This window comes from Pollachius pollachius, assembly GCF_949987615.1.
Source record: "Pollachius pollachius genome assembly, chromosome: 1".
In the NCBI taxonomy this organism is placed as follows: domain Eukaryota; kingdom Metazoa; phylum Chordata; class Actinopteri; order Gadiformes; family Gadidae; genus Pollachius; species Pollachius pollachius.
Window position 1 is genome coordinate 16,485,458 of NC_136934.1, and position 25,499 is coordinate 16,510,956.

At 41.8% G+C, this 25,499-nt stretch overlaps 1 protein-coding gene across 1 annotated transcript in view; it reads right to left on the minus strand.

Moving 5' to 3' along the window:
- grid2 (glutamate receptor, ionotropic, delta 2) overlaps nt 1-25,499 on the minus strand; it is a gene marked incomplete at both ends in the record, with an annotated part of 386,075 nt that overhangs the window by 105,523 nt on the left and 255,053 nt on the right. The window contains 4 exons of the mRNA XM_079730216.1: nt 687-806; nt 4,049-4,210; nt 8,832-9,005; nt 19,677-19,730. Coding sequence (XP_079586342.1) covers nt 687-806; nt 4,049-4,210; nt 8,832-9,005; nt 19,677-19,730 — 510 coding nt within the window. The remainder of the gene's footprint in view (nt 1-686; nt 807-4,048; nt 4,211-8,831; nt 9,006-19,676; nt 19,731-25,499) is intronic.

The following is a 25,499-nucleotide window of genomic DNA, read 5'->3' on the forward strand; positions in this document are numbered from 1 at the left end:
CATTTGTATTTGTGTTGTTTCTGTGTTTGTTTGTGTGTGTCTCTGTGGCTGTGTGCACGAGTGTGCTGTTATGTTTCTTAGACTGTTTAAAAGCTAATCAGTATACTTAATTATTAAATACCACTTGTTCATACTACGAAAACACTAACCAAATAATAACTAACATTAATCAAGCAAACAGTATATTTGATTGAGGACTACAGGTAAACAGAAAGAATGCGACACATTTGAAAAAGTAAAAGGATAAAAAAAACATTGCTGAAATATTCACATTGAATAGACAGAGAGAGAGTTACATGTTGATACATATGCAACACAAAAGTGCTTTCACTGTGTTTCAAACGGTGAAATTGCATCGCATTTATGGGTTTCTGGTTCGGCGAACATCCATTCATGTAGAATGTAACAGAACACTATGTCGTCGCCACCTGCCGGAATGAAATTCATGAAGGCAAATTGCTTCCCTTCCTCTGCTACACCGGTTTGACCACAGACCACAGACCTCCAACGAGACACCACAGCAAACGGACGGGGGTGAACAGTACATGTTGAAGAGTCGGCGACTTTAAAAGTCCTCCCCCCGTGCTGGTACACTGAGCCCCTAATAGCAGTACAGTCGTTGAATCGTAGCCCTGAGCAGAAGGTAACTCAGGATAAGTGCCACAATAAGGGCCCTTTTCACTCACCCTGCTGACGCCTCGGCCCCTGTCCTCTCCATAGTTGGTCCCCAGGATTTCAAAGAAGATGTTGGGGTTGGTTCCGTTGTCGGTGAACTCCAGGAAGCTGGTTAGACCGCTCACGCCAAACTAGGCAGACGACGAGAAAAAATATTTTTATTTGAAAAACTAGGACTATGGAAAACAGTTTGACTCTGTATTTGTCTTCCTACTTCTTTTGACTCTGTATGAATAAATAAATAATTACATATATGATATACAGATATACATGGTGTCAGCTTAACAACTTGTGATCCCCTGAGGTAGTGTGAACAGTTAGCAAAAGTGACATTTGGCGTGTTGTGTTGGCTTTAGGTTAGGTGCAACTTCACCTAACATGCATAGTGGAGATGGATCACACTACGAATGAGAGTGAGTGTGTGTGTGTGTGTGTGTGTGTGTGTGTGTGTGTGTGTGTGTGTGAAAGAGTTATAGAGAGAAAGAAGAAAGAAAGAAAGAAAGAAAGTGAGAACGTGAGAAATGTGTGTGTTCATGACTGCTTTCAACTCTGATATGGTTGTCTGTCTTTTTTTCCGTTCCTGTGTCTAATGCTCCAATGGATGGGAAAGTAATGCTTCAAAATACGAATTATCCGAAACAAATGCCCTCCAAGCAACTTGCCTAGCAGGGTTATAGATACAATGCTTTGCAACAAGAACCATCCATTAAGAAGAACATCACACTTATTGGTTCTGTCCCCAGATGTTATGCATATCATTAAGATATCACATCAAGGCATCTATATCATTTGGGTTAGTTTACACCAAGGTATTCTAAAGGGTGTGTCTTTGCAATACTCCTTCATAGTGTTCAGCATTTCATTATTTTTATCAAATCCAAGGTCCACTGATACGAGACACATGACACTGTCCCAGGGGCCAGAAGAGCACGACACTGCAGATCATATGCTGAGAGCAACCGGCTTCCTACACCCAGGACACCACAAACTACGTCTGAGACGGGCGGTTCTGGCATGATTCACTCTTGTACTGCTGATCCAAATAGTAGTCTGCACTGTAGGTAAAGAGCGCCTTGCAGGCTGAATGCAAGCCTATTTGCAGCCTTGGTTGCCTGGGTTGTGTTTCTCAGCACTCAGAGATTGTTCTTTGAGAGGATGATGGTCATCATGTGGAGCTAAGAGGTGTTGGAACGCTGCTGAGGTCATGCTAATAATCTGCTCAGTCTGGTCTGTTCCAATGAGTGGCTGGGCATCAAACAAAAAGTAGGCAAAATGTAGGTTGATATGAGGCTATTATGGAATTAAATGAGAGACTATATAGAATTTACATTTTTAAAGGCCACCGAACCTAAACTCACATTACTTGTGCACACACACACACACACACACACACACACACACACACGTACAGGCAACTTCATTAGGGCAGTGCATCAAGTCGATTTGTTTGCTTGTAAACCAAGCACAGGTAAACCTCGCCTGATGCGGTGGATTAGCTTTCATAATTGGTTGGTTAATTATGCTGTTGCAAGCCATTCATAACAATTATCTTTCTGGTAATTGTACCTCATGTCAAGGACAAGGGGGGACAGGAGAAGAAAAAGAGGATAAAGTTTCTATACTATCATTATTTCTTGCACAACACTTGCACAATACGGCCATGTAGGTAAAAGTAAAGGAAGTCTTCTGAAAGAAAGCTTAAATGGGTGAAAATATGTGCTTCTCTACTACGTACAGAAATATGGCCGGCTCTTATGGCTTATTCAGAAAATAAGTATTAGCAGGTAAAAATCATATTGGCATTTTTTTATTTAATTGCTTACATTGTGTTAAATGTGGCAGAGATTTTAGACATGTATTTTGTTTATAAGCAGGCGAAAATTGGCTGCTGACAATGTCACGTCAATGTCTACATGAAATTATTTGCCGTTTTTGCCGTTAATTCAAAATGGAGTTACAGTTAGTGGCCTGGATATGAAAACAGGACCCATCGTCATGTCAACACAAATAGAAACCCGGGCCTTTCCTTCTTCTTAAAGTAAAAAAATGCCTTTAAAAGGGCAACAATTGGAGTTCTGTTACTCAGGACAGAGGAATAATCAGCGGTAGCTGTGTGCTTCCACATTAAGGTTGATCTCCCACTTCTGCCCAGAACCATCAATTAATTTGTGAAAAAAAAACAGGTAATTGCAGTTTGCGAGGATGACCGGCAACATCAGAGGCTGGCATAAACAATGACAATGCTCAATAACGCCGGCGATTATTGCTATGTGCGACATTTTAATGTGACTTTTAATGTTGTTATTAATTAAGGGTGTGTATACGAAGGAGCAATAAACCTATAATTCCACAATCGAGGAAATTGAAATGGCCAAAGGAAAGGGCATGGACCGCGGCATTCAAAGCCAAGCACTGGTAATAGGATATTAAGCCTTGTGAAACAACATCCCGGCAACAATGTTATGTACATTCCAGCCTAGGCAACAATGTTTCGTTAACTATCCGAATGACATACTGTTTTATTGACCGCTTTGCACAAGCTTGATGTGATTGTATCTTCCCAGAGGCATGATGGTGGGTCCCATGGCAGCCATTTTATGACATGGCTGGGAATGGATTCAAGAGGTTTGTCTACAGCGATTCGCCATGCTTTCACACATAGGGTCCATATTCAGAACATTGTAATCTGTATGATATCTATAAGCTACAGGTGTGTGTGTGTGTGTGGAGGGTAGTTTTATTATTTGATTCATGTTTTGTTAATATTGACTGATATCAAAAACATATAGGCTATATATATATATACATAGATATAAAACCTTTTAGCAACGTGCAACGTGCTATGCATAATGAGAAGGAGGGACATCATTTTAAGCATAATTCTAAATTAAAATTCAATCACACTTAATGAAAACAAAACAACATTAATCATAAGGTAAATTAAATTGCACGATGCAATTGTTGAACAAAAATAAAATGACATATGATAAGAATGCTAATTAACTGTTTTTAGAGGGCTTGTTTAATGGAAAACTGACAGAGATCAAATTGAGAGAGAACATTTGTACCACACTTTGATTGATTAATTAAGAGGAACATATTTGCATATTCGGTTGTGGAAGGATGGAGTGGATGGCGGAGGTGACTCAGGCACCAGAGAGGTAAATAAACATATCACACTCCTGCTCTCTCTCTCCAGTACAGATACGTGCCATGGTCAGGTCAACAGGGAACACACTGGGGAAAAGCTCTCAGTTATGGGGCTTGTCTGGCCTGTGTAGGCAATCAATGCCTTACGCATCTTTTGAAATCCCGTTGAGGATATGGCATTGTTAATGCTAACACACAGCATTGCCGGTGAACTCGTACATACCTTTTTAACAGTGTCCAGCATGCTCTTCCCTCCCTGCCAGGGTTTGGAAGTCTTCCTGATGCAGCTGAGACTGGCCATGCTATGCCACTTCCTGTCTTCCAACTTCTTGTGGAAGGTGTTGGCAAGTAGCAGCACTGAATCATAGATGTATCGGTTGGTGATCTACAGAGGGAAAGATAACAACAGAATATATAAAGCTACAGTACATATATGCAGCATGAAGATGTGCTAAGGTGACTCATTTGAATCCACCCCCCTCTTTGTGTCCTATGACCTAGCCCTGCCTCGTATGTTTGTGTTGGTGTCTGAGAGTCAAGGACAGCACTTCTTCAGAAACAGACACAGAAAAGTATGCCAATGCCATTGCCTTTTGCTTTGCCCTGAGTTGGAATTAATAAGCCACAGATTTATATAGACTATGAGCAGTTTTTTTAAGTAGACTTGGTAGCCTTGCATTGCGTGTTGTTTATATTACCATTTCATTTATCTATTTATATTTAGATGCATAGTATCCCAAGGGGAAATGGCAAGCATACAGACCTGCACACACACACAAACAACGACCCACACACTTGTATACAGCTTTAAGGATGACATTCATTAAAGGGATTGAAAGGTCCTCCGGTGCCACCAGAATAAAAAAAGAGATAGAACGAGAGACGGAGAGGGTAGGGGAACAGTTAATTGAGTCAGTGATCGATCGCAGGACGATTTATTGATTCTGTTGTGCCCATGTTAATGAAAGAATAGTAAACAGGCACAGAATCACACACACAAATGCAAAAGCACAAAAAAAAACTCCTTCCAGAGATCAAACATACATTATGTAGAAAGAAAAAATGCACGCACACATGAACATTAATTAAAATAAATGATCAAAAAATTAATATATTTTGAAATATGTGTGTGAAATTACCCTCTTCACTATCCCTGTTGGTGTCGGTTAACAGATTTTAACATATTAACATCATTATAGATAAGATAGAATTGTGTTAAATCATCGGATTGTGCATAGAGGATATTGGATTAGCTTAGATAAAAAGGATTAAACACATTGTCAACCTCACATGTTATTTGTTATTGCTTATTAACAGTGATAGTGTTTATTTCTGATTAGATAATCCTGTTTTGAGACTGGTATATCAAACAGAATGCTGTGACGCTTCTCACAGGGGGACACTTAATGTTCCCTAGACTCTTTCTCAAAATAATTGTCAATACCACCATGTCACCATTATCGTAAATATTCTTGTCTACGATTTGAAAAATCAAGAGTGCTAAAACCCATGTCAAAAACAGAAAGGCAAAGACAATTTGAAGAGACAATTATGAACGATTTCACCTCTGATTGCAAACACAAATATCACGCTTTGCATGCCATCAGTGAGCTGATTAGAATTGTTTACACTGAAGGTCAGCAAGCTTGAGGAGAAGTGGCTAATGCAGAAAATAATCATCGGGTGTTACTAGCAAGCGAGAGAGAAGTGGCTAATGCAGAAAATAATAATCGGGTGTTACTAGCAAGCGAGAGAGAGCAATTTCTGAGAAGCTGAGCTACGAGCTAGGTTTGGCCATGAGGGGCAAGCTTCTTACTGGAATGATATAACCTAGCTTTGATAAAGTTGCTGTAGCACAACCTTTCAATGGGCAAATGAAGAGTGTATTGTCTTGTAATGGGTTGTCATTGTGTGAAAGGATGTGAACGTGTTTTTGCATGGTCTAGCGCTGATGAAAACATGCTTTGTGTCTATTTGTCTGTTTCTATGTCTAATGCTCCAATAGGTGAACAAGCACTGTCTCAGAATATGCGTGGAGCATCAAATGCGTGCATGTCTGTGTGTATATGTGAGTGTGTGGCCAGGTTGAGCTGACATGCTTCATTGCGGTGTGAAATTGTGCTTTTTGTGTGGTTCTCTCGCCTCACTGTACTTCTCTCTCTCTCACTCTGAGCGTCTCTCTCTCTTGCTCTCTGTGTCTCTATTTTGTCCATCCTACCTTCCAGCTGACTTTGTGATTCCTACTGTCTCACCTTCACTTTCTGACCATGATGCAATCCCTCTCTCTCGCTCTCTTTTTCTCTCTCCCTTTCAATCAAAATATAAATTAGAGTTTCCCCTCCTTTCCTATTGCTTTCTCACTTATAAATGAATCAGTAACATACAGTGAAATTAAATAAGTAGATCAGAAAAATATATATGAATAGTTTAGTTACATTGACACAAATAAAAAGAAAATAAACCGTCCATGTCAACTGAAAATATTACGTTCCATGTTGATCATTCATAATTCTTTCACAAAATTTCTTCCTCTAGGGTGGTGGGCGTCGACATAAATCAACAATGCATTAATTCAATTTTCTATTTCATCTTGACAGATAAATAAAAAAAAAAAATGTGTTATTGCCTCTCCGCTGCCTCTGACGGCAGCGCTGTGATGCACGTACAAAAGCGAGTGAAAAAAAAAGATAATTGTATACATACGATCCCTTGGGGGGGGGGAAGAATGCATCAAAAAATTAATAAATAAAAGAAAATGAAAAATACAGTGTCAAACAGGGAAACCAGGGCAATGCGTTTATCTATTTATAAATTCTCTTTTTTTTGTCGTTTTTCACTCAAAATATGTGGTCTCAGATGAATGCACTCAGGGTGGGACTAATTTCTCTTAAACAAATTATCATGTTTTGTCTACAAAGCCTGAGAGGCATGACTGTGGCGACAAATCAAATCAACAAGCCTTGCATAATTAGAAAGTTCTTTATTCCCAAACCAAAGAATGGGGCGACATGAGTGCCAGTTGTAGCATTGGGTTACAGTTTCAGATGAGCGATCTTAGGCTACCTTGTCTTATCCACAAAAAACATACATTTCAAACTGAGAGTACTTAGGAAGCATTCAAAGTTTGATCTTCTCGCACCAAAGTAAGCTATCTCGAAAATACCAGGGGCCTAATTTATCAACCTAACTTACGCACAGATTTGTGCATAAGGCAAAGTATGTAATTAACCAAAATGTATTTATACTGAAGCATTCAAAAATAATCTAGTGGTAGAATAGCGATATTAAAAGCAAAACCCAAAGCATTTAAGAGCATTTTAAAGTATGCATTAAAGGAGAATTTCACCGGTGGAGACATGAATCTGTATTGAAAGCTGGTCATATACTTAGTCGAATAGTAACATACATTTCTAATTTGGTGCCTTTTTGACCAAGAAAAGTCAGACAGTGTCTTTTTGGCACTTGTGGATTGAAGACGACAACCCCCACAATGCCAATCAGCGTTCACTCCCTAAAGGCCATAACATAACAGCCAATCAGCGTTCAGTCCAGAGTAAACTGCAGCATGGAGGAGAAGTAATTGTTGCCGTTTGCGGAATTCCGGAGCTCTATATCTAAATAATATAATATTATATAATATATAGGTATCTATATAATATAATATAATTTATAATATCACGGCCAAAAGCTGTCAACTAAAACCATCCACAGTGGATGACGTGTTTTTTTTTCATAGCAATCTAAAGAACCACGCCAAACACCAGATACTGTAATTCCCCAGCGTTCCATCTAATGTGTCTAATTTCCCTTTGGGTGCGGGTTGGTCGTCGGTATCAATCTATAGCGGGTCTGTCGGGTGCGGAATGTAATTTGCGTGTACGGTCGGGTGCAGTTTTGTCTACCGCTCACACAGTAGCGTCAAAATCTATACCGTAGCGAAAATTCACACCCGCGTACTCTCTATACCGTTTTTACCATACACCTCCAAGTCCCACCCACTGGCCCTGAACTTACAGTTCAGGGCCAGTGGCACTGAACTTGTACTAGGGGCCTAGGGGTCCCAACCCCTAGACGAGGAACTAGTTCTTGTCATTTTTTCGAAATCTTAATTTTACGTCATTTAAAGCAGGAAGTGTTAGAGGTAAATAAAGATCTCTCCCGTCTCAGGGGAAAATGAGGGAATGAAAAACATGACTGGGTTTCTAACGATACAAAGCTTAGCAGAAATGGGTGAAGTGTCCCTTTAAGCAATCAACATCCAGTTGTTTGTACTTAGGCACATCCTAAATTTAATTCTTAAGAGAGAATTTAGAGCTTTTCTACGCACGGATGATAAATGAGGGCCCTGGACGGTTGATTTTGTCTGAGGGATACTTCTGGATGTGGCATTACTTTTATCAACAAACACCACAAACACCTATCGAGACTTGTCTGCTGTTTGTGCTAGACATATAGTTGAGGTCTGCCTTTGCGATGGTTCACTTGAGCCCGAGGCACACAGAGCCAAAATTCTGATTGATATTTATAGCACGACCCAAAACAGAACTGAAGTAGTGAAAGTAGTGGGGCTGTTATTTCTTTGCTCTGTCTTTGTACCACTGTCTTTTTAGACGTAAAAAATCAAAATCATAATTTTGCGTCTGTCTCCCTTGTGCTTCTAGCATTATATTCTTGTATTTTATCACTGCGACCTGCAATTGCCCCGGCACATCAAATCGTTGGTTGGTTCAACTGCAACCCATTTCAAACTATTCCTGATGATACATTATTGCTATTGTGCTATTTGTACATTATATAGGAAGCAACAGATAGCGTTAAAGTGGCACTCATGAAGATCTGCAAAGGTTTTCTTGTAAATAAATGTCAGTTAAGTCACCATCTATCCAGAAGGAAGAACACACAATGATGATTCAGCCTGTGGCCCATTTGATGAAAGCCCTTACATTTGAAGTGTTATTAACGTTTCAATTCAAATCGTGTCGCGCGTCTGTCTCCCCCGCTCTCACCTCTAGCTGCTGGGACTTGGCGTTCTTGGGGTCGCAGAGCGCCCCGTTGATGCGGTGGTTGTGTTTGACGCAGCGCTGGGTGGCGTTGGGGGGCATGGGGAACGTCTGCCGGACCACCGTCAGCCGACCGATGGACTTCATCACCAGGTCTTGCAGGTCGTAGTCAGAGATCTCCTACAGGAAGGAGGGGAGATGTATTCGAAGGAGGTGTGGGGGTAAATGGGGGAAACAAAAAAAGAGGAATCAGTTTTTTCCATAGATACAGTGGTTTGTAGGACAATCATTCTCCGATTACTAATTAGTGATTGAGCACTTTGATTTTGTGCAAAACAACCTACGGTGAACACAGGTATAATGAATGGTTGTCCAGGTCTGGGTTAGGGATCTTACTGAAGGGTGCGTATACAGGGTGTGCACATTGACCATACCCAGAGTGAAGATGAATTAATGCTGCCTCATAGACCTTTTGTATTCCGCCACTTTAGCCACTAATATACCACTGTCCCATGACATCACTTAAATCTTCTCCAAAACCAGCTCGTACTAATTACGAAAGGAAGGTGACAGAAAGGGAAGAGAAACTGAAGCCATATGTAGGGTATATGTAGGGTAGCCATATGTAGGTGTGTGTGTGTGTGTGTGTGTGTGTGTGTGTGCAGTGTTGTGCCTAAACGCGTTCATTGAACGATAGTTCATAAACTTGTTCATATTTTAAGCGAACGTGAACTGAACGTGCTGTATTACTGCCTGATGAACGTTACTGTGAACTCGTTCATTCTGGTGTCTGTGAACGGCACACTCACTCGGTTTAACTTCGTTTAATATGGGGGTTATTTGTTTATCAACAAAAACATTTGTTTGACCGGTTGCCATGGTTATCTCTGTGTGGTTAATTTGCAGTTGCGGTGTTGTCAGCTTAATGTTACATTAAACTGTAATCAGAAAATGCAGTTATATGCTATAGACCCTATAGTATCTGTGGTATAAAGGGGGGACGAATTTCAAATTCTAAATATGTACACTTTATGTTGAAAGTATAGACTGTCGCGATTCACATTGAAACGAATGGCGCGGTGATTATTCTTCAAAACGAGAGCTAGTAAATTGTGAAAAATGAATTAAACTGTAATCAGACAAAGCGGTTATATGCTATAGACCCTAGAGTATCTGTGGTATAAAGCCTGGGACGAATTATCGAATTATAAATCTGTACAATCCATAATGTTAGCTCTCTTGCTCGATCAGCGGACTAAAATATTACCGTTCCACATACTACAACCAAACGTGAACAACCCCCCCCCCGTTTCCGTTTCCGGCCAACAAGCAATGAGTCTTCCAACAGAAATCAATGGGATTTACAAAATGCGCTAAATGTGCAATAAAACGACAGCAGGACAGACGTCGATTACAACCGACTGTTCTGTTTTATTTAATTTTCTAGCATATTTATTTTATTCATTGAAAGTTTTATATAAATTACAGAACAGCTGGATACATATTTATTTGTACATTATTTTCAATTTGAACATTTTCTATTTTTGTATTTGAACAGTTTGTGTACTGTTTAGTTTAAGCATTTTTAAAACTCAGTTACCGTGTTTTTTTTTTAAATGCCGAATAAATGCATTTTATTTTCAAACTCAAAAAGAATCGTTTGAAGAATCGTGATTTCAATCTTGACCAAAAAAATCGTGATTCTCATTTTTTCCAAAATTGAGCAGCCCTACTAGATCATCTTTGGAACTGTGAATTTAGTTCAAAATTTTGAATTATGAATGTTTAACTGAACTGTAACTGTAAAATTTGTGAACTGAACTTTGAACTAGTTCACGTAGAAAGTGAACTTTCCCATCACTGTGCGTGTGTATGTGTGTGTGTGTGCATGATAGGCTTATTTAGTATCCAGCCCGTGTGTCCTTGTACGCTTGTGGGAGGATTCATGGCTAATTTTAATCGGCGGACACACTCTCTCCTTTGCTCTCTATTCCTCTCTATTTATAACACTCTCACTCCCTCTCTCTCAAACTCGGCTTCTCTACCTCTACATCTTTCCGTGGTTTCATGGTTCGTGTCCGATCATAAGGCCATCTCAGTGGAGCTACCCACCCTGTCCCCCCCCCAATAAGCCCAACAAACAAATCAGTTTCAGGAACCTTAAAAACATCCACCCAGTCACCATGACTACTGACCTCCTCCATCTATCCGCTGACAACCCCCCTTCAGTCACTGAATCTGTGGATCTCTACTATTCATCACTCAGCACCCTCCTGGACCACCATTCCCCAGTGAAGCCCAGAACCGTCACCTTCACACGCTCAGCCCCCTGGTACGCCAGTGAGCTACGACCGCTGAGGAGAACGGGGCGTGTCCTTGAACGGCGTGTCATGGACTCAGGGCTTGCCGTTCACAAACATCCTACCGGGAACATCAGATGGCCTACAGCAAGTCCCTCAGTGACACACGGTCCCGGTTCTACTCCCACATAATCAACACTAGCCCTGGTAACTCCGAGCAGCTTTTCTCAACCGTAAATCGTCTCAAACCTCAGACCCCCCTACACTCAGACAACACGCAGGAGCACTGCGACAGCTTCATCTCCTTTTTCAAATTGAAAGTGGACAACATGCCCTCCCCTCTCTCCAGCCCCCCCCCCCCCCCCCGCTCTCCCTGCTCCCTGCTCCCCCGCCCCCTCTTCTCCCACGCCCCTCTGCCCCTCCTGCATCTCCAGTCACATCCGCCAACCCTCAGCCCGGGACTACTCAGCTCCTCTGCTGTTTCACGGACATCGCTCAGCATGAGGTTGAAGACATCCTAAGGAAGATGAAGCCCTCCACCTGTGACCTGGACCCATTTCCCTCAGCCCTGATAAAAAGTCACTCCTTTGCAATAAGTCCCATGATCACCAAAATCATCAATCAGTCCCTCCGGTCCGGCCATGTCCCCACGTCTCTGAAAACTGCTGTCATTAAGCCACTACTCAAAAAGCCCAGCCTTGACCCCGAAGCTACTGCTAACTACCGCCCCATCTCCAACCTCCCTTTCCTATCAAAGGTGTTGGAAAGGGTAGTTTCTGCCCAACTCTACAACCACCTCACAACAAACAGTCTTAATGAGAAGTTCCAGTCTGGTTTCCGTTCTGGCCACAGTACAGAAACTGCCCTGGTCAGGGTCACCAATGACCGGCTGATGACTGCTGAAGCTGGCTCTCCATCACTTCTCCTCCTTCTCGACCTCACCGCAGCATTTGACACCGTGGACCACCACATCCTTCTACACCGCCTTCACTACTTGATTGGACTCTCTGACACTACCCTGGCTTGGTTTACTCCCTATCTCTCAGACAGAACAGAGTATGTATCCCTGGGTGATGCTAAATTGTACACACACTCTCACTTGTGGTGTCCCTCAAGGATCAGTCCTTGGCCCCCCCTTTTCATGCTATACATGCTCCCCCTTGGTTGTGTCATCAGCCGGCATGGAATATATATCTATTTTTTTATTATTATTATTATTATTATTATTATTATTATTATTATTATTATTATTATTATTATCTATCCCTCACTCTCTCTCTCAAACTCTGCTTCTCTACCTCTACCTCTCCTTCTCTGTCTCAAACTCTATCCATTGCTTATGCCTGCTTTTGGGACACTGGCAGTGTGTGTGTGTGTGTGTGTGTGTGTGTGTGTGTGTGTGTGTGTGTGTGTGTGTGTGTGTGTGTGTGTGTGTGTGTGTCTGTTTGTGTTTGTATTCATTTGTAAATGTTTGCCTGTAACCAACGTCAGTGTTTGAGTGATGTCATTTTCCTGTAATTTTGCCTGAACAACAACAGCCCCTACAGAATAACATACGTATATCCAACGTTACAACACAGAATAACAATGACATGTTGATAGAACTGCCTAAATCTTTCTACACAGAATAAATATGAATGTACCTGCTGTAATGGGCCGTGAATACTTCTTCAGAGTAAACACAAATCAAATCAATCTACTGTTGATTTGATATACTCTAGCAGGCTTTACGGATAATTACAAGCTAATACAGTAAAAGAATGGAGAAAAAGTTATTTCTCCATTTAAAGTGAGGATACAGGATGTCAGTTCTCATGTGATGCTGCACTGATGCATTGGGGGTAGAGAGGTGTGAAATGTAAAGATAAGTCAGAGGATAACTGAAAAGAGGTATAGAGAGCCACTCACAAGTCACATCATACTACAACCCACAGACCTGGCGATTACTTTTTTCATATAAGAGAAAGACGCTAGTAACTTTGAGTGCACACTGGGGTTGAAACATGAAAAAGATATTTCAATTTTTTTTTTTTATCGTGCACCAGTGGAATTTCAATTTGAACCTTCAGAAGGCGGCAAATTGACTTCAAAGAACTATAAACATCTCCATAAAAATCCCAAATTGTAAACATACAGCATGGCATATCTTCACGCCAGGGCAACATGCCCCTGCAGAGGTCCTCATAAAACGAAAGAAGTACCATGATAAAAATGTCTGAAGAGGATTGAAAGCTCAAAAAGCTTACAGGGTCGAAAACTGCTCAAAAGGCCTGAAACAGTGGGCCAAAAACAGAATTAAGATTCACAACAGGCGGTCAAGGGCACACAGAAAGAAATATTGCCAAGAAGGATTCCCTCCCTTCTCCAGAAACAGAAGTACACACACGCATATGCACACACACACACACACACATACACACACACACACACACACACACACACACACACACACACACACATGCATAATGCAAGCGAGCATAGGATCCTTGAGAGAATAACGAGAAGTTACTTTTCCTATCTCGCTCCTCCTCCTTGTATCGTTCCTCGTTTCATCCGCTCTGTCTGACAGAGGGCGAATTAAACCACAGACGTGTCACCTTGTGTGACTTCCATGGTCTGTGTTCTCCACCATACACACACACACACACACACACACACACACACACACACACACACACACACGCGCACACACATGCACACAGACACTCTTATACATCGACATCCCTAGGCTGACGAACGCGGCCCTGGAGGGGAACTGTGGTTCGATATTGAAGCCATACCAGCAATATGAACTCCTTTCTAGTGCAAGCTGTGTCACCAGTGAGTTACTCCACAGGCCTCTTACTGACAGCCTTTCAGTGCATTTCAGCACATGTCAGACGGGAGCGCTCAGATATTACCGCTTGTTGCAGGAACCGGCTGACACACGCTTTTGTTCCATTGGTGGATTTTGGCTGCAAAAGTTCAAACAAAAAATAGTAGTTTTCATAACCGTCCACTGAGGACAGTGATATGTCAGGATAAGGAAAAGTATTTGGCACACAGTGGGACTTTAGGATGGATCAGGAACTTTTTGCGCTGTGCACTGTTACTAACATTGTGTTGGTAGTCGATAAGAGCCAATATGTTTGCAGCGCTGTTCTTGGATTGCTGACGGGCTAACCTAGTCATCTTTGCTATGATTTTAAAGAGACCCTATTTTACCAAAAGGCGTGATTTGCCACTAGAAGCCCTTTCATAATCGTCCCTGCCCTGTGACATAGTGACATCACAAGTGGGAGGGTCCACTCAATATGTTTGCTAGATAGATAGGTCAATCTACCACCCTACCTAGTGGACTGCACCAACTTCTAGACTTATCTATCCATCCTAAAATCCAGGTGGTCACTCCCACTATGGATGGCAGGTCAGAATTTGAATCAGCCTGTAATGAGTAATCACTCTCACATCTGTGGGTAAAATAGTGGCCCTTTAACAATACAAAAGTGAAACATTTAATACATTTGTAAACCAGACATTTAAAATATCTGGTTGTCAATGTCAAATCCTAATGGAATATCAACAACCTTGGCATCACAGACTCAATGATGATGTGAACCGTTCCACAAAGTTATCCACAGCTTTGAACCTTACATGGTTGCACAGTTGTGTGTTTTTAGGTCAGGGAAAGACAAATTTGGCTCCCGAATGTATTTATATTTTCCCCTGTGTTCCCATGTGTAAGACCACTAAATCCTACTATTTAGACCGCTATTCTGCATGAAAGCAGAGCAAGTCATCGCTCTGCCTAGTCCCTTTTAAGCAGCCCCTCCTTCTCCTCCTCCCTCCAAGTTCTCCTCAGGGACACCAGCTCTCTCCGTCTCTCCATCTCTAGATCCGGGAGTAGATGATGTCATTCGTTCTCTGACCCCTTCCGCACCCATATACCTACTCATTCACATTCTCAGCTCAGCATAGTTTCCCATCGGTCCAATTCAAAGGAACAATAAAATAATACATCAAATACAAAATAAAACAAAATAACTAAATACATTTACTTGTACTTCCTTAAAAGACTATCTCCCCTGGTCACTCTGTAATCTCTTTAATCCACACTTCCTTAAAGCACCTCTACAAACATTTTCTTAGTTGTTGATAATATTCATCCTAATCTCTCACATTTTGCACCCCCTGGCCTTTGCTATTTTCTCTCTCTCTCTCTCTCTCTCTCTCTCGCTCTCTCTCTCTCTCTCTCTCTCTTTCTCTCCCTCCCTCTCCCTCTCTCCCCCTCCCTCTCTCTCTCCCTGTCTGCGTCCCTGTACATCAGGAGGCCCCAGACAGCAGGTCACCCGGGAGCCTCCATTTTAATTTGTTTTTGAAGAGGCATCATTTACTCTGTCATATGTCAGCCACTATTAGTGTCAGGGTGCCGGAAATAATGACCTCAAACTGAGTGGCAAAGTTTCCTTTTTTTTTTTTTTTAAAGCTAGAGAAAAGGCAGGGTGAGAGAGGCATAAAGAGTGCAATGAGAAAGCCACTGGGATGTTAAAGAGAGGCAACGATAAAAGGTGGAGAGGGCGAGAATGTGAGAGCGACAACAGCTAAGTTTTTAATATATTGACATATAGTCATATATTGTGTATATAGTTGGTCTATGAATGATGATTAAACTGATACACAATGAATTGAACAGCACCGTCAATTTATTCACTGCGAATTACGAAGCAAAGTGAGTTCACATTAGGATGCTATTTGATTTAAATAGTTGATTTGCTTGGATGATTTTTCGACAATGAAGATTCATCTGATTTCATCATGTGGTTATAGTTTGATTGAAACTCATGCAAATGTTACCAAAATAGTTATAAAACAAAATTAAGCAAAACAAAATGATTATCACTGGTGCTGTCATTATACAGATTAAGATTAAATCATGTTTTGTGTTCAGGCTGCTTTTTAATATGATGTTAGTACATACAATATAATGTGAATAGCAAGCACAGCCACTAAGGGTGAGTATACACTCGCTGTATCGACACATGCATTCGTATCAAAGAACAGCGTGATTATGTTTAGCTGTTATTGTCTGCTTTACCACTGAAAAGGCCAGCAATGACAGTGTTTCTCCCCTGCTCAAAGGTACTGTCTGTGCAGAAAACAACACAAATATAATAGACTGTTACCCTGCCTGCCTTCCAGAGTCCAGAATGCTGTCCTGCTGCCTCTGTTGCTTTGATCATCTCAGTACATCCCTGCGGTTAATGGGACTGCATCTTGTAATTTGTCTGTGTGAACCAAGGGAGGAAGGTAAACTCTCCCTTGCATAATAGCACCATAATGACACCATGTACCATCACTGGGAACACTGAGAAAAATAGAACTATGCTAACGAGGTCATCTCATATATTGATCAGATTAGGTTCTTATCACACACACACAAACGCACACACGAACGCACGCACACACACACACACACACACACACACACACACACACACACACACACACACACACACACACACACACACACACACACACACACACACACACACACACACACACACACACACACAAACAAACGTTGCTGGATAATACACTACAGAGAAATAATGCTGACAAAGTTTCTTGGTAAAACATACTGTTCTGCTGTACTGCAGCCTCATAAACTAAATAAGTAGGCTTGTGAAAGCCAAGGGGGATATGGCAAGGGGCTTACAGAAAAATGGCGATAGACTCAGCTAGCAGGACCTTCACATACCCCTACTGGTGCCAAATGTGTTGTATCTGCTAAAAGTGCCAAGTTATTGCTTTGAAAGCTTTAATAGCTTTGGTTATAACCATAATTTGAAATAGTCCCATGGTAAGACGTTATACAGGGCTAAAAATGATTCACAGTCTGCCAGTTTCCAAAGGCAAATGTTAAACTGTGATATCAGTGTATTATGCATTCAGTCCCCTTTCCAGATACACCACCTTCACGTCGGAATCTGGTCTGAATCCACAAAATACACGCATCAAAACTTTAAAGGACCCCTACAAGACATTGAGTTTGAATACATGCAATAATAATGAGACCAATAGTGTCCCCTGTCTTGATGCATTTGTGAGGCACTCCATACAGAATGGGGCGGGACAGGATGTTAGAGGAGGGAACCAGACGCATGGACGTCAATCCTACCTGGGGAGAAATCATGGGTGTTGCGCAACAACACGTGCTCCATATAAGTAAAGCTTAGCCCAAATGTGGGGGAGGGACAGAGATACCAAACCAGAAAGAGAGAGTGCCAAGGAATAGAGAGAGCGCCCAAGTGAGAGAAAAAGGGAGATCCCAAGAGAAAGATAGAAAGAGAGAGAGCCCAAGAGAGAGAGAAATAAAGACAGATCCAAAGAGTCAAAATAAGGGAAAGAGCCCAAGAGAGAGAGAGAAAGCGACAGAGAGAGCCCAAGAGAGAAAGAGAGTTTCCTGCAAATGTGCTCTGATTAGCACTCATCCCCTTCTCATTTCTGGAACCTCTCTCTGTCTCTCTCTCTCTCTCTCTCTCTCTCTCTCTCTCTCTCTCTCTCTCTCTCTCTCTCTCTCTCTCGCTCTCCCCTCCTTACCACCCCTCCTCGTTCAGCCCCCCCCATCCCTCCCCAGTCTGAGCAGAGCAGAGAAAATGGGTGAAGGGAGGATGATCAATTATGAACTGTGAACTCTGTGTCAGCGGGGGATATCTGACTGGTGGCTGAAGATAAAGCAGAGTTGCAACAACCATACAGTTACCCGTTCATCCATAATAAACCACAGGGGGAGAGAGAGAGAGAGAGAGAGACTTTGTTCACATCGGGGAATACTCATTCCCTCCAAAGATCCAGCGTGGAAAATGGTGCAAATGTCAGAAATACTGTTGACTCTCATCCATTTTTATGGAGTCTGAGGGAGCAAGGGAGGGAGGGGGGGAGGGCGAGCACCACTTCCTTTAACTTGGGGAACTAGCCGTCCACGCGCATGTGGAACGCTAACTGGCATGACAAGTTGATTATAAAATTATCAAATACCTTAATTATATTATATAATTATATTAACTTAGCTATATTGTTTAGTATATTATTGGGTCATTGTTAATCTGTGATTATTATTCGGTAATTGTTACTGTGTGATTGTCAGAGTGATTAGATCTGGTAGCCTGAGATCGATTAGTTTTGTCTCCGTCCAAGTACCTAGGGAAATCTCGGTATCTTCCTCGCAAAAAGTTACGATTGAGGAAACTGTATCACTCTCGTGATCATTTCTCCCCCTGTTCAGGTACGTTGTTAATGTTTAAAATTTGTAGGCTTGACCGTGGTGAGTTGGTGGCATGTCAGGAGTGTCGAGAGTGTTTAGGGGACAGTTTGAGTTTAGCTAAATGCTAACTGTTGCCTGTATACATTTTGTAATATCCTTTGCATATTCATTTTATATTTCAATTTCTGTGATGTGTTTAATGCACTGTTTACTGTGAAGGTTTTGAGAGGTTCCAAGTTACTTTGTGCTCAGGCCTGTGTATTTGTGAAATCTTATGTTCTTGAGAGAGAGTACAAATTCAGCTACAATTGAGGAAACACGGTATCACCCTGCTGATAATTACTCCCCCTTTTCAGGGGTGTAACACTGGCAGCGGGTGTCAATGGTGGCTCACTGAATGAGGGTATTGTGCATGAGAAAACAAGGCGAAAGAGAGAGAGGGTGAGACAATGAAAGAAGGCAAGAAAGAGAGATTAATAAATATATAAAAACAAAGAAAGAACAAAATGACGAACAAAATAAAGCAAGAACAAAAGGAGGGCTTCACCTTTGAACATTGTCGAATTTAACAAGGCACAATGCTCGTTGGGCTCAAGGGCACTTTGGTAACTTCAGACCCGCAACGAGTGGCCATGTCAAGCATTTTTTTGATTATGGCTTATTATAATCTATAATATTATATAAGGATAATAGATAATAGATGGATGGACGAAAACACACACCATTTTCTTCAGTGTGTGTTTGTGTGTCTGTGTTGTGTGTGTTTGAGTGTGTGTGTGTGAAAGAGAGGGAACTCCCCTACTGTGACATGCTGGTGGTTACCGGAGGCTATGAAGACACACTCTAGAAGCTGTGGTGGTCCCTTTTCCCCTCCATTGATCTATTGTTTTGATCTATAATAAGCGTGCCCATGCTAACTCGTCTACACAAAGCATTTGCATAATGCAGTCAATTAACGCTGACAATGCTGGTTTTCTCAGTGGCCCACATAGTGTTATATTTTATGTGTGCTATAATTTCACATTTCCAAAAAGTGGTGTTTTTGGTAGAGTGCACAGGGATATAATTCCATGCAAAAGATAAGACAAAAGATAATTAAAAAGTCATCATTGGCTATTCGCCATGGGATTGAATTACTCGGTGACTCATTCCCAGGACACAGTGTTGCGACACAATTAATAAATAAAGGGAATTGTTATTTCACAGACAAGGGGAATTAGCGGTCATGGATTCATCTATTTATTTTTTCTGATCGGATCCTTTGAAATAAGCCGTTTATTGAATCCCGCCAATTTCCATGGCACCCACCTCGTTAATTAGGATCCAATGACAGTCAAAGGCCACCAGGTTGGTCTCCACCACCTGCGAGGAGACAAAGGATGACTAATTAGTTTAAAGGCAGAGGACAGCGCTACAGCACATAGGATTAGACGGCACACATTACTCCATAACATTTAATTTTACAGCTATTCATAGAGGATACAGAAGACAACCACAGAGACACAGGGACACACATACCTGTTCACCGAACGCACAAACACACCGGAACATTGACACTGACACCCACACAAACACATACCCCCATACACCCATACATGACACACATTTATGGACACACACAAGCTCATACACACATATGCACACTAAGGAAAGAATGCATGATCATATGTATACACATACACAGCAACATCTATCCATTTTTAAATAGCACATTAAACACATTTCTATATATTCTAAAGACTGTGTTTCTGCTTAATATGTTCTGGAGCAATGTCGTTAGTTTCAGTCGGTTTGCATGCAACGCCTGTGCAATCCAGATATAAATGGTATACAGTTATTCACCAGATCACGCGCTGTTTTGATCTATATCTCACCACTTTAAAGCTTTTCAGAAAATAGCAGGCGAGAAACGACCACGGTTGACTTTTCAGCCGTGCAGAAAATAAATCTGCGTTTTTGCCATTTAACTTCTCAAAATTGTAATTCCTTCCGCTCCAATTAGTGTCAGTAGCTCTCCCTTATCTCACCTCTCTCCCCCTCTCTCCCCCCTCCTCTGCCTTTCTCTCCCTCTCGGCTGTGCAGCTTCTCGTGTTGCCACGTATCACAGGACTGCCGGTGAATTGACTCCTACTTCACCTGTACTCGTGTCCTCTGTTTCCCTCTGATCTTTTGTCCTTTAGCACATCAACGCACTCACTCACTCAGCCCCTCGAGAACATCTGAACACCAGCGCAACACCTCGTACATCCAGAACACCGTCCTTTCAGTGTTGGTACTGTTTAAACACACCGTGACATACCATGCTGAGGAAACCATTACTTGGTTACGGCTGCTTAATCACACTGTTTATTTATTCTCTTCATGCAGACAAGAATAACACCTAATTTAAGAGCAAGAGTCTATTTGGATTATTTAGCAGAGTTCTCTCTGAATTGGGTTTTTTTTGTTAATTTTTTCACTCTAGGTTTTAAGATGGCATCATATTAGGGGACTGTATTTAGAACTAAAAGGAGAAGACATAGTGTTTAGCTTTTTACAGACTATCCAATATCAAAGAAGGGCAGTTAGCTTCATAACGTGGACATCTATAGTAAATGAACATCTGACATCGCACTGCAACTCTGTAGTCTATATACATTATACATATAATATCATTTTTATTTTACCTTACAACATGGAAAAAAAGACAATGATCAACATTGAATAATGGAACAGTGCAACAGGTATACCTCGACTCAGAGGACAAGATGGGGTCAGCATGCATGGCTAAAGGGCTAAACCATGCTAATTAATGAAAACGCACTGCATGGCGATGACCCTATTGTCTAGATAACCAGACAATAGTCCATTAGGGTCAGCAGACACTCTGAACATGCACTATACTGCACAATGTCCCTCTGACCCCGAGGCAAACTACCATGTGACATTGAATTAAGTCCTGTTACTATGTGCACACACCTACACGCACATGTCGTACACTCACAAACAGACACACACAGACACACAGACACAGACACACACACACACACACACACACACACACACACATAAACCCAAAGTATACCACACCACAGCAGCACTTATCTGCACTATATAGCATTAAGCATCACCGTCCAGGTGACTGAAGAGCCTGAGAGTCGTAAAACACGCGGCGTAGCCGTTGAACAAACGGCCACAGCTGGAGCGGGCACAGGAGTGCAGCTAACGCCATGCCTTTAATCTCTCCGCTGAAGCGCCATAAAGCTCAATCATTGTTCTAAACCAGCCCCCGGCTGGGTTGGAGGCACGGCCGCCATGGAAACAGAGCGAGGAGACATCACGGCGGGGCCGTGTGTGTGTGGATATGTGCATAGGTGAGTGCGAACGGACAAGGGACAGAGAGGGGGGGGGAGAAGGTAGAGAATGTAAATTATTCTAATTGTGTTAGATTAGATTAGCTAAAGATTTAGATTAGATAGATTGCGACGCGTGTGTATATAGAATGTATAGCGCTTGTTGATTGTAGTCGATGCACTCCTTCTGCATATTTATTTATATATTTATATGCATATATACATATATATATATATATATCTATACACACACACATGTATACACATATATACATATACAAAAACGTGTATCCCCCTGCTATCTTTTGGTTGGAGAGTGGTAAATAATGGCCAATGCAACGCAAAGAGCAAGAGGCAGAGGAAAGAGAGGCGATGTGATTGAATTAATACATTTGTATTTCCTGTCTGCCGTCTAGGATTGTATCTGAGGCTCATTGGAGCGGGGCTAGAGCTGTGGTGGTGAGCAATAGCGGAGGGGTGGGTGAGCAGAAGGAAGAGGGGGAGAGAGAGAGAGAGCCAGAGAGAGAGAGAGAGAGAGAGAGAGAGAGAGAGAGAGAGAGCGAGAGAGGGAGAGAGAGAGCGAGAGAGAAAGAGAGAGCGAGAGAGAGAAGTATAGATTGAGGGAGTTAAGGAGAAAGAAGCCGGGAGAAACAGTGAGAGAGACATACAGGGGGTGCGAGGGGAGAGAAATAGAGAAAAGGAGAATTAATCTGTTGAGGATGTATGTGAGAGAAAGGGATCGTGAGACTCTTTCGTCTCTTTACCTTTCCCTCTCGGTCTCCACTTTAGTCTCTGAGCCCACAGTGACCCCGACCTGAAGCGACTCACCCCTCATTAAGAGTTCTGACAACTTCTTTCACAAGGTCACAGGGGGAACCTTTGGCCGACGCACAAGTCTGAGTGGGCCACAACGTCTGCTTGTGTCTTCATCATGGTGTGCTTGTGTGTGCTCGTGTGTTTGGGGGTGGTGCTGTGTGTGTGTCTGCGTGTGTGTGTGTGTGTGTGTTGGTTAAATTATCCCATTATGACATCCCAGTGGCAGCAGCCTGGGCAGATGTTCCAGACTAATTAGTGTTAGGCCAGATCCTTAACACTAGTCATGACTCCTCAGGGGGCACACACACACACACACACACACACACACACACACACACACACACACACACACACACACACACACACCAAGGAACACACACACACACCATGACTCCTCTGGACAGCACAGGCCTCACGCACACGCACGCACGCAGGCACACACACACGCACGCGCACACGTGGACACACACACACACACACACACACACACACACACACACACACACACACACATAAAAAACAGTCATGACGCCTCTGGACAGCAAATGCCTCCATGCATGTGTGTGTGTGTGTGTGTGAGTATATGGACTATATATAAACTCCAGCTGTTTGTTTTGCTGCATATATGACACAGTATAATTCATTTGGCTGCATTGTGTAACCTCACCGCTAGTTGTTACTAAATTCTACACACTATACCTTATTAGCTTTGCTGCCCAAACAATGGTGCTGTCAATCATTTTTATCATTGGTAAATGATTAATTATTATTTGTAAGTGTGTCTTATTTGTAAGCATGTCATAACTCATGTCTCAAATTAGACATTGACAAGAGAATTTGACGTTGACAAGCTTTAGAAATAACAAAAACAACCTCCTGAATCCCAAACATAGGGGGAGGATTCCAAAAGGACAGGGTAAAGTAAGAGTAGCTTGGTTTGAGTAGTTTGAATAGTAGACCTGAGTCAATCTTCTACAGTTTCACTGAGGACACTTCAGACAAAAGGATCTACTGATTGACATCAGAACATTGGATTATAGATTCCTTAAGTAAGTCTTCAGAAAAATCCAGACAATGTGAATCAATGAAAAAATACATAGGACACATTTATGACCAAGATTTAGTAAGGCAGTGTGCGTTTTGCATGAAGTCTCTAAATACAAAATGAGTGTTGTGATTTCATTTCACTATTGATGATCAAATCAAGCTGACATCCCATAGCCCATCTTTAAACAAAACACAGCTATACATAAAGCTGTTAAACTAAAAGTTAAAACCAGCAGCCATTATGCTGCTAACAAACACATGCTAAACACATGCAGAGACAAACTTGTAGCAGGCCATGCTGTCACCACGGTAACGCAGTTACTACAAATTTGTGTTATTTTTTTGGTGTTATTTATTTCATTACATAAGGCATCTGACATTTTCTATTTCTATTAATGAAAATAAAAATGCATCCTGTCCGATCATGAATAACAGTACTTCACTGCAGTACCCTTTGAGGTAGGTGCTTTTCTACCTTTTATATGTACACTCTGGTTGTGTATGGGTTTGGGAGTTGGGTCCTCTGAGGGAGAGATAGAGAGAGGGAGGGAGGGAGGGAGGGAGAGAGAGGGAGGGAGAGTAAAGCGCTGAAGAGAGCGAGAGAAAAAGATAGGGAGTCTGTGCATGGGAGTGAATTGACGTGATTACTGTTATCATCACAAGCCCAGAGTACCGTGTCCATGCTGTGAGGGTGTAGACTTGTACACAGGAAGAAGCCCAGGAAAGGGATGAAGGGAATAGGGATGGAAAGAGAGCAAGAGAGAGAGCGAGAGAGAGAGAGAGAGAGAGAGAGAGAGAGAGAGAGAGAGAGAGAGAGAGAGAGAACCCAATCTGTTGTAAACCAATTCTGTGTACCTGTATCTGTTAATTAAATTATACGATGGAGACATAAATATCCATCAAACAAGTCTATTGTTGGCTTTTATGTTATAATATGAGTTAAACAGTGAACCCAGAGCCAAAATCCCTTCCAAGTGTATACCGATCCTTCATATAATGAATAACAATTTCTGTGTCTCCATAAGAGTTATGAGAAACTCTTCAAACCATATTTATTTATTTTATACGCCCACCTAAACCCAGGGGTTTTAAGGAGTTTAAGAAATCAATCTCGTATATCAAGAAATATTTTAATAGACCTCACTCAGGTGTTTTTTGTGTTAAATAATCCCCTCAATGCATCTGAGGTTATCTGTGGGCCCTCTCAAGCTGGGATACGAGTTAACTTAACACTGTCCGACTACAAGCATTTTTTTGTCTAAATGATTCTATATAGTTCAGCAGATCCTCTGAAGGTGATCATAGTCTCCCTCTTCATGAATACCCATAAACCCTCTGTGCTCCAACTCCCCTGCCACGTCTTCAGAAGCTCTTACTGCGAGCCCCATTAAGAGAGGCCGGACTGCTTTAACACACTGGAGAGCCACCCTCCACTCTCTTTTATAGTATTTGTCTTTCCATTACCCCCTGTCTTGGCCCTAATAAAGAAAGAGGCATACCAGAGAGTCATCTTTACTTACATGGATGCACTACTCACCGGCCAAAACGTATCTAAGGTCTTGGAGACTTTGATTAAAACATTTGCTGTTGTGGTGGGTATTGAAATGCAGGATTTGTTTTGCAATACTGTATTTTTCCGACTTTTGCAAACACTTCTGTAAAATTGCTTTTATATTGGTAATAGAACACACCTTTTAGAGGAAATATGTATTTGCACTGTTTTTTCAGAGTTTCTCGCTATTAAACTTGTGAACTAATTCTTGAACCTATTAGTTATAGTAGTAGTAGTTATAATAGCAGTATATTGGTTAGGATATGCAGCAGGATAAAGAGGATTTTTAAAAGCATTTTCCATGGAACAAATTGGTTTTACTTTGAAACACAGCGGGGCCTGTAATAAAGTCATGAGCCCATTGAACCACAGTGTGACGGGAAG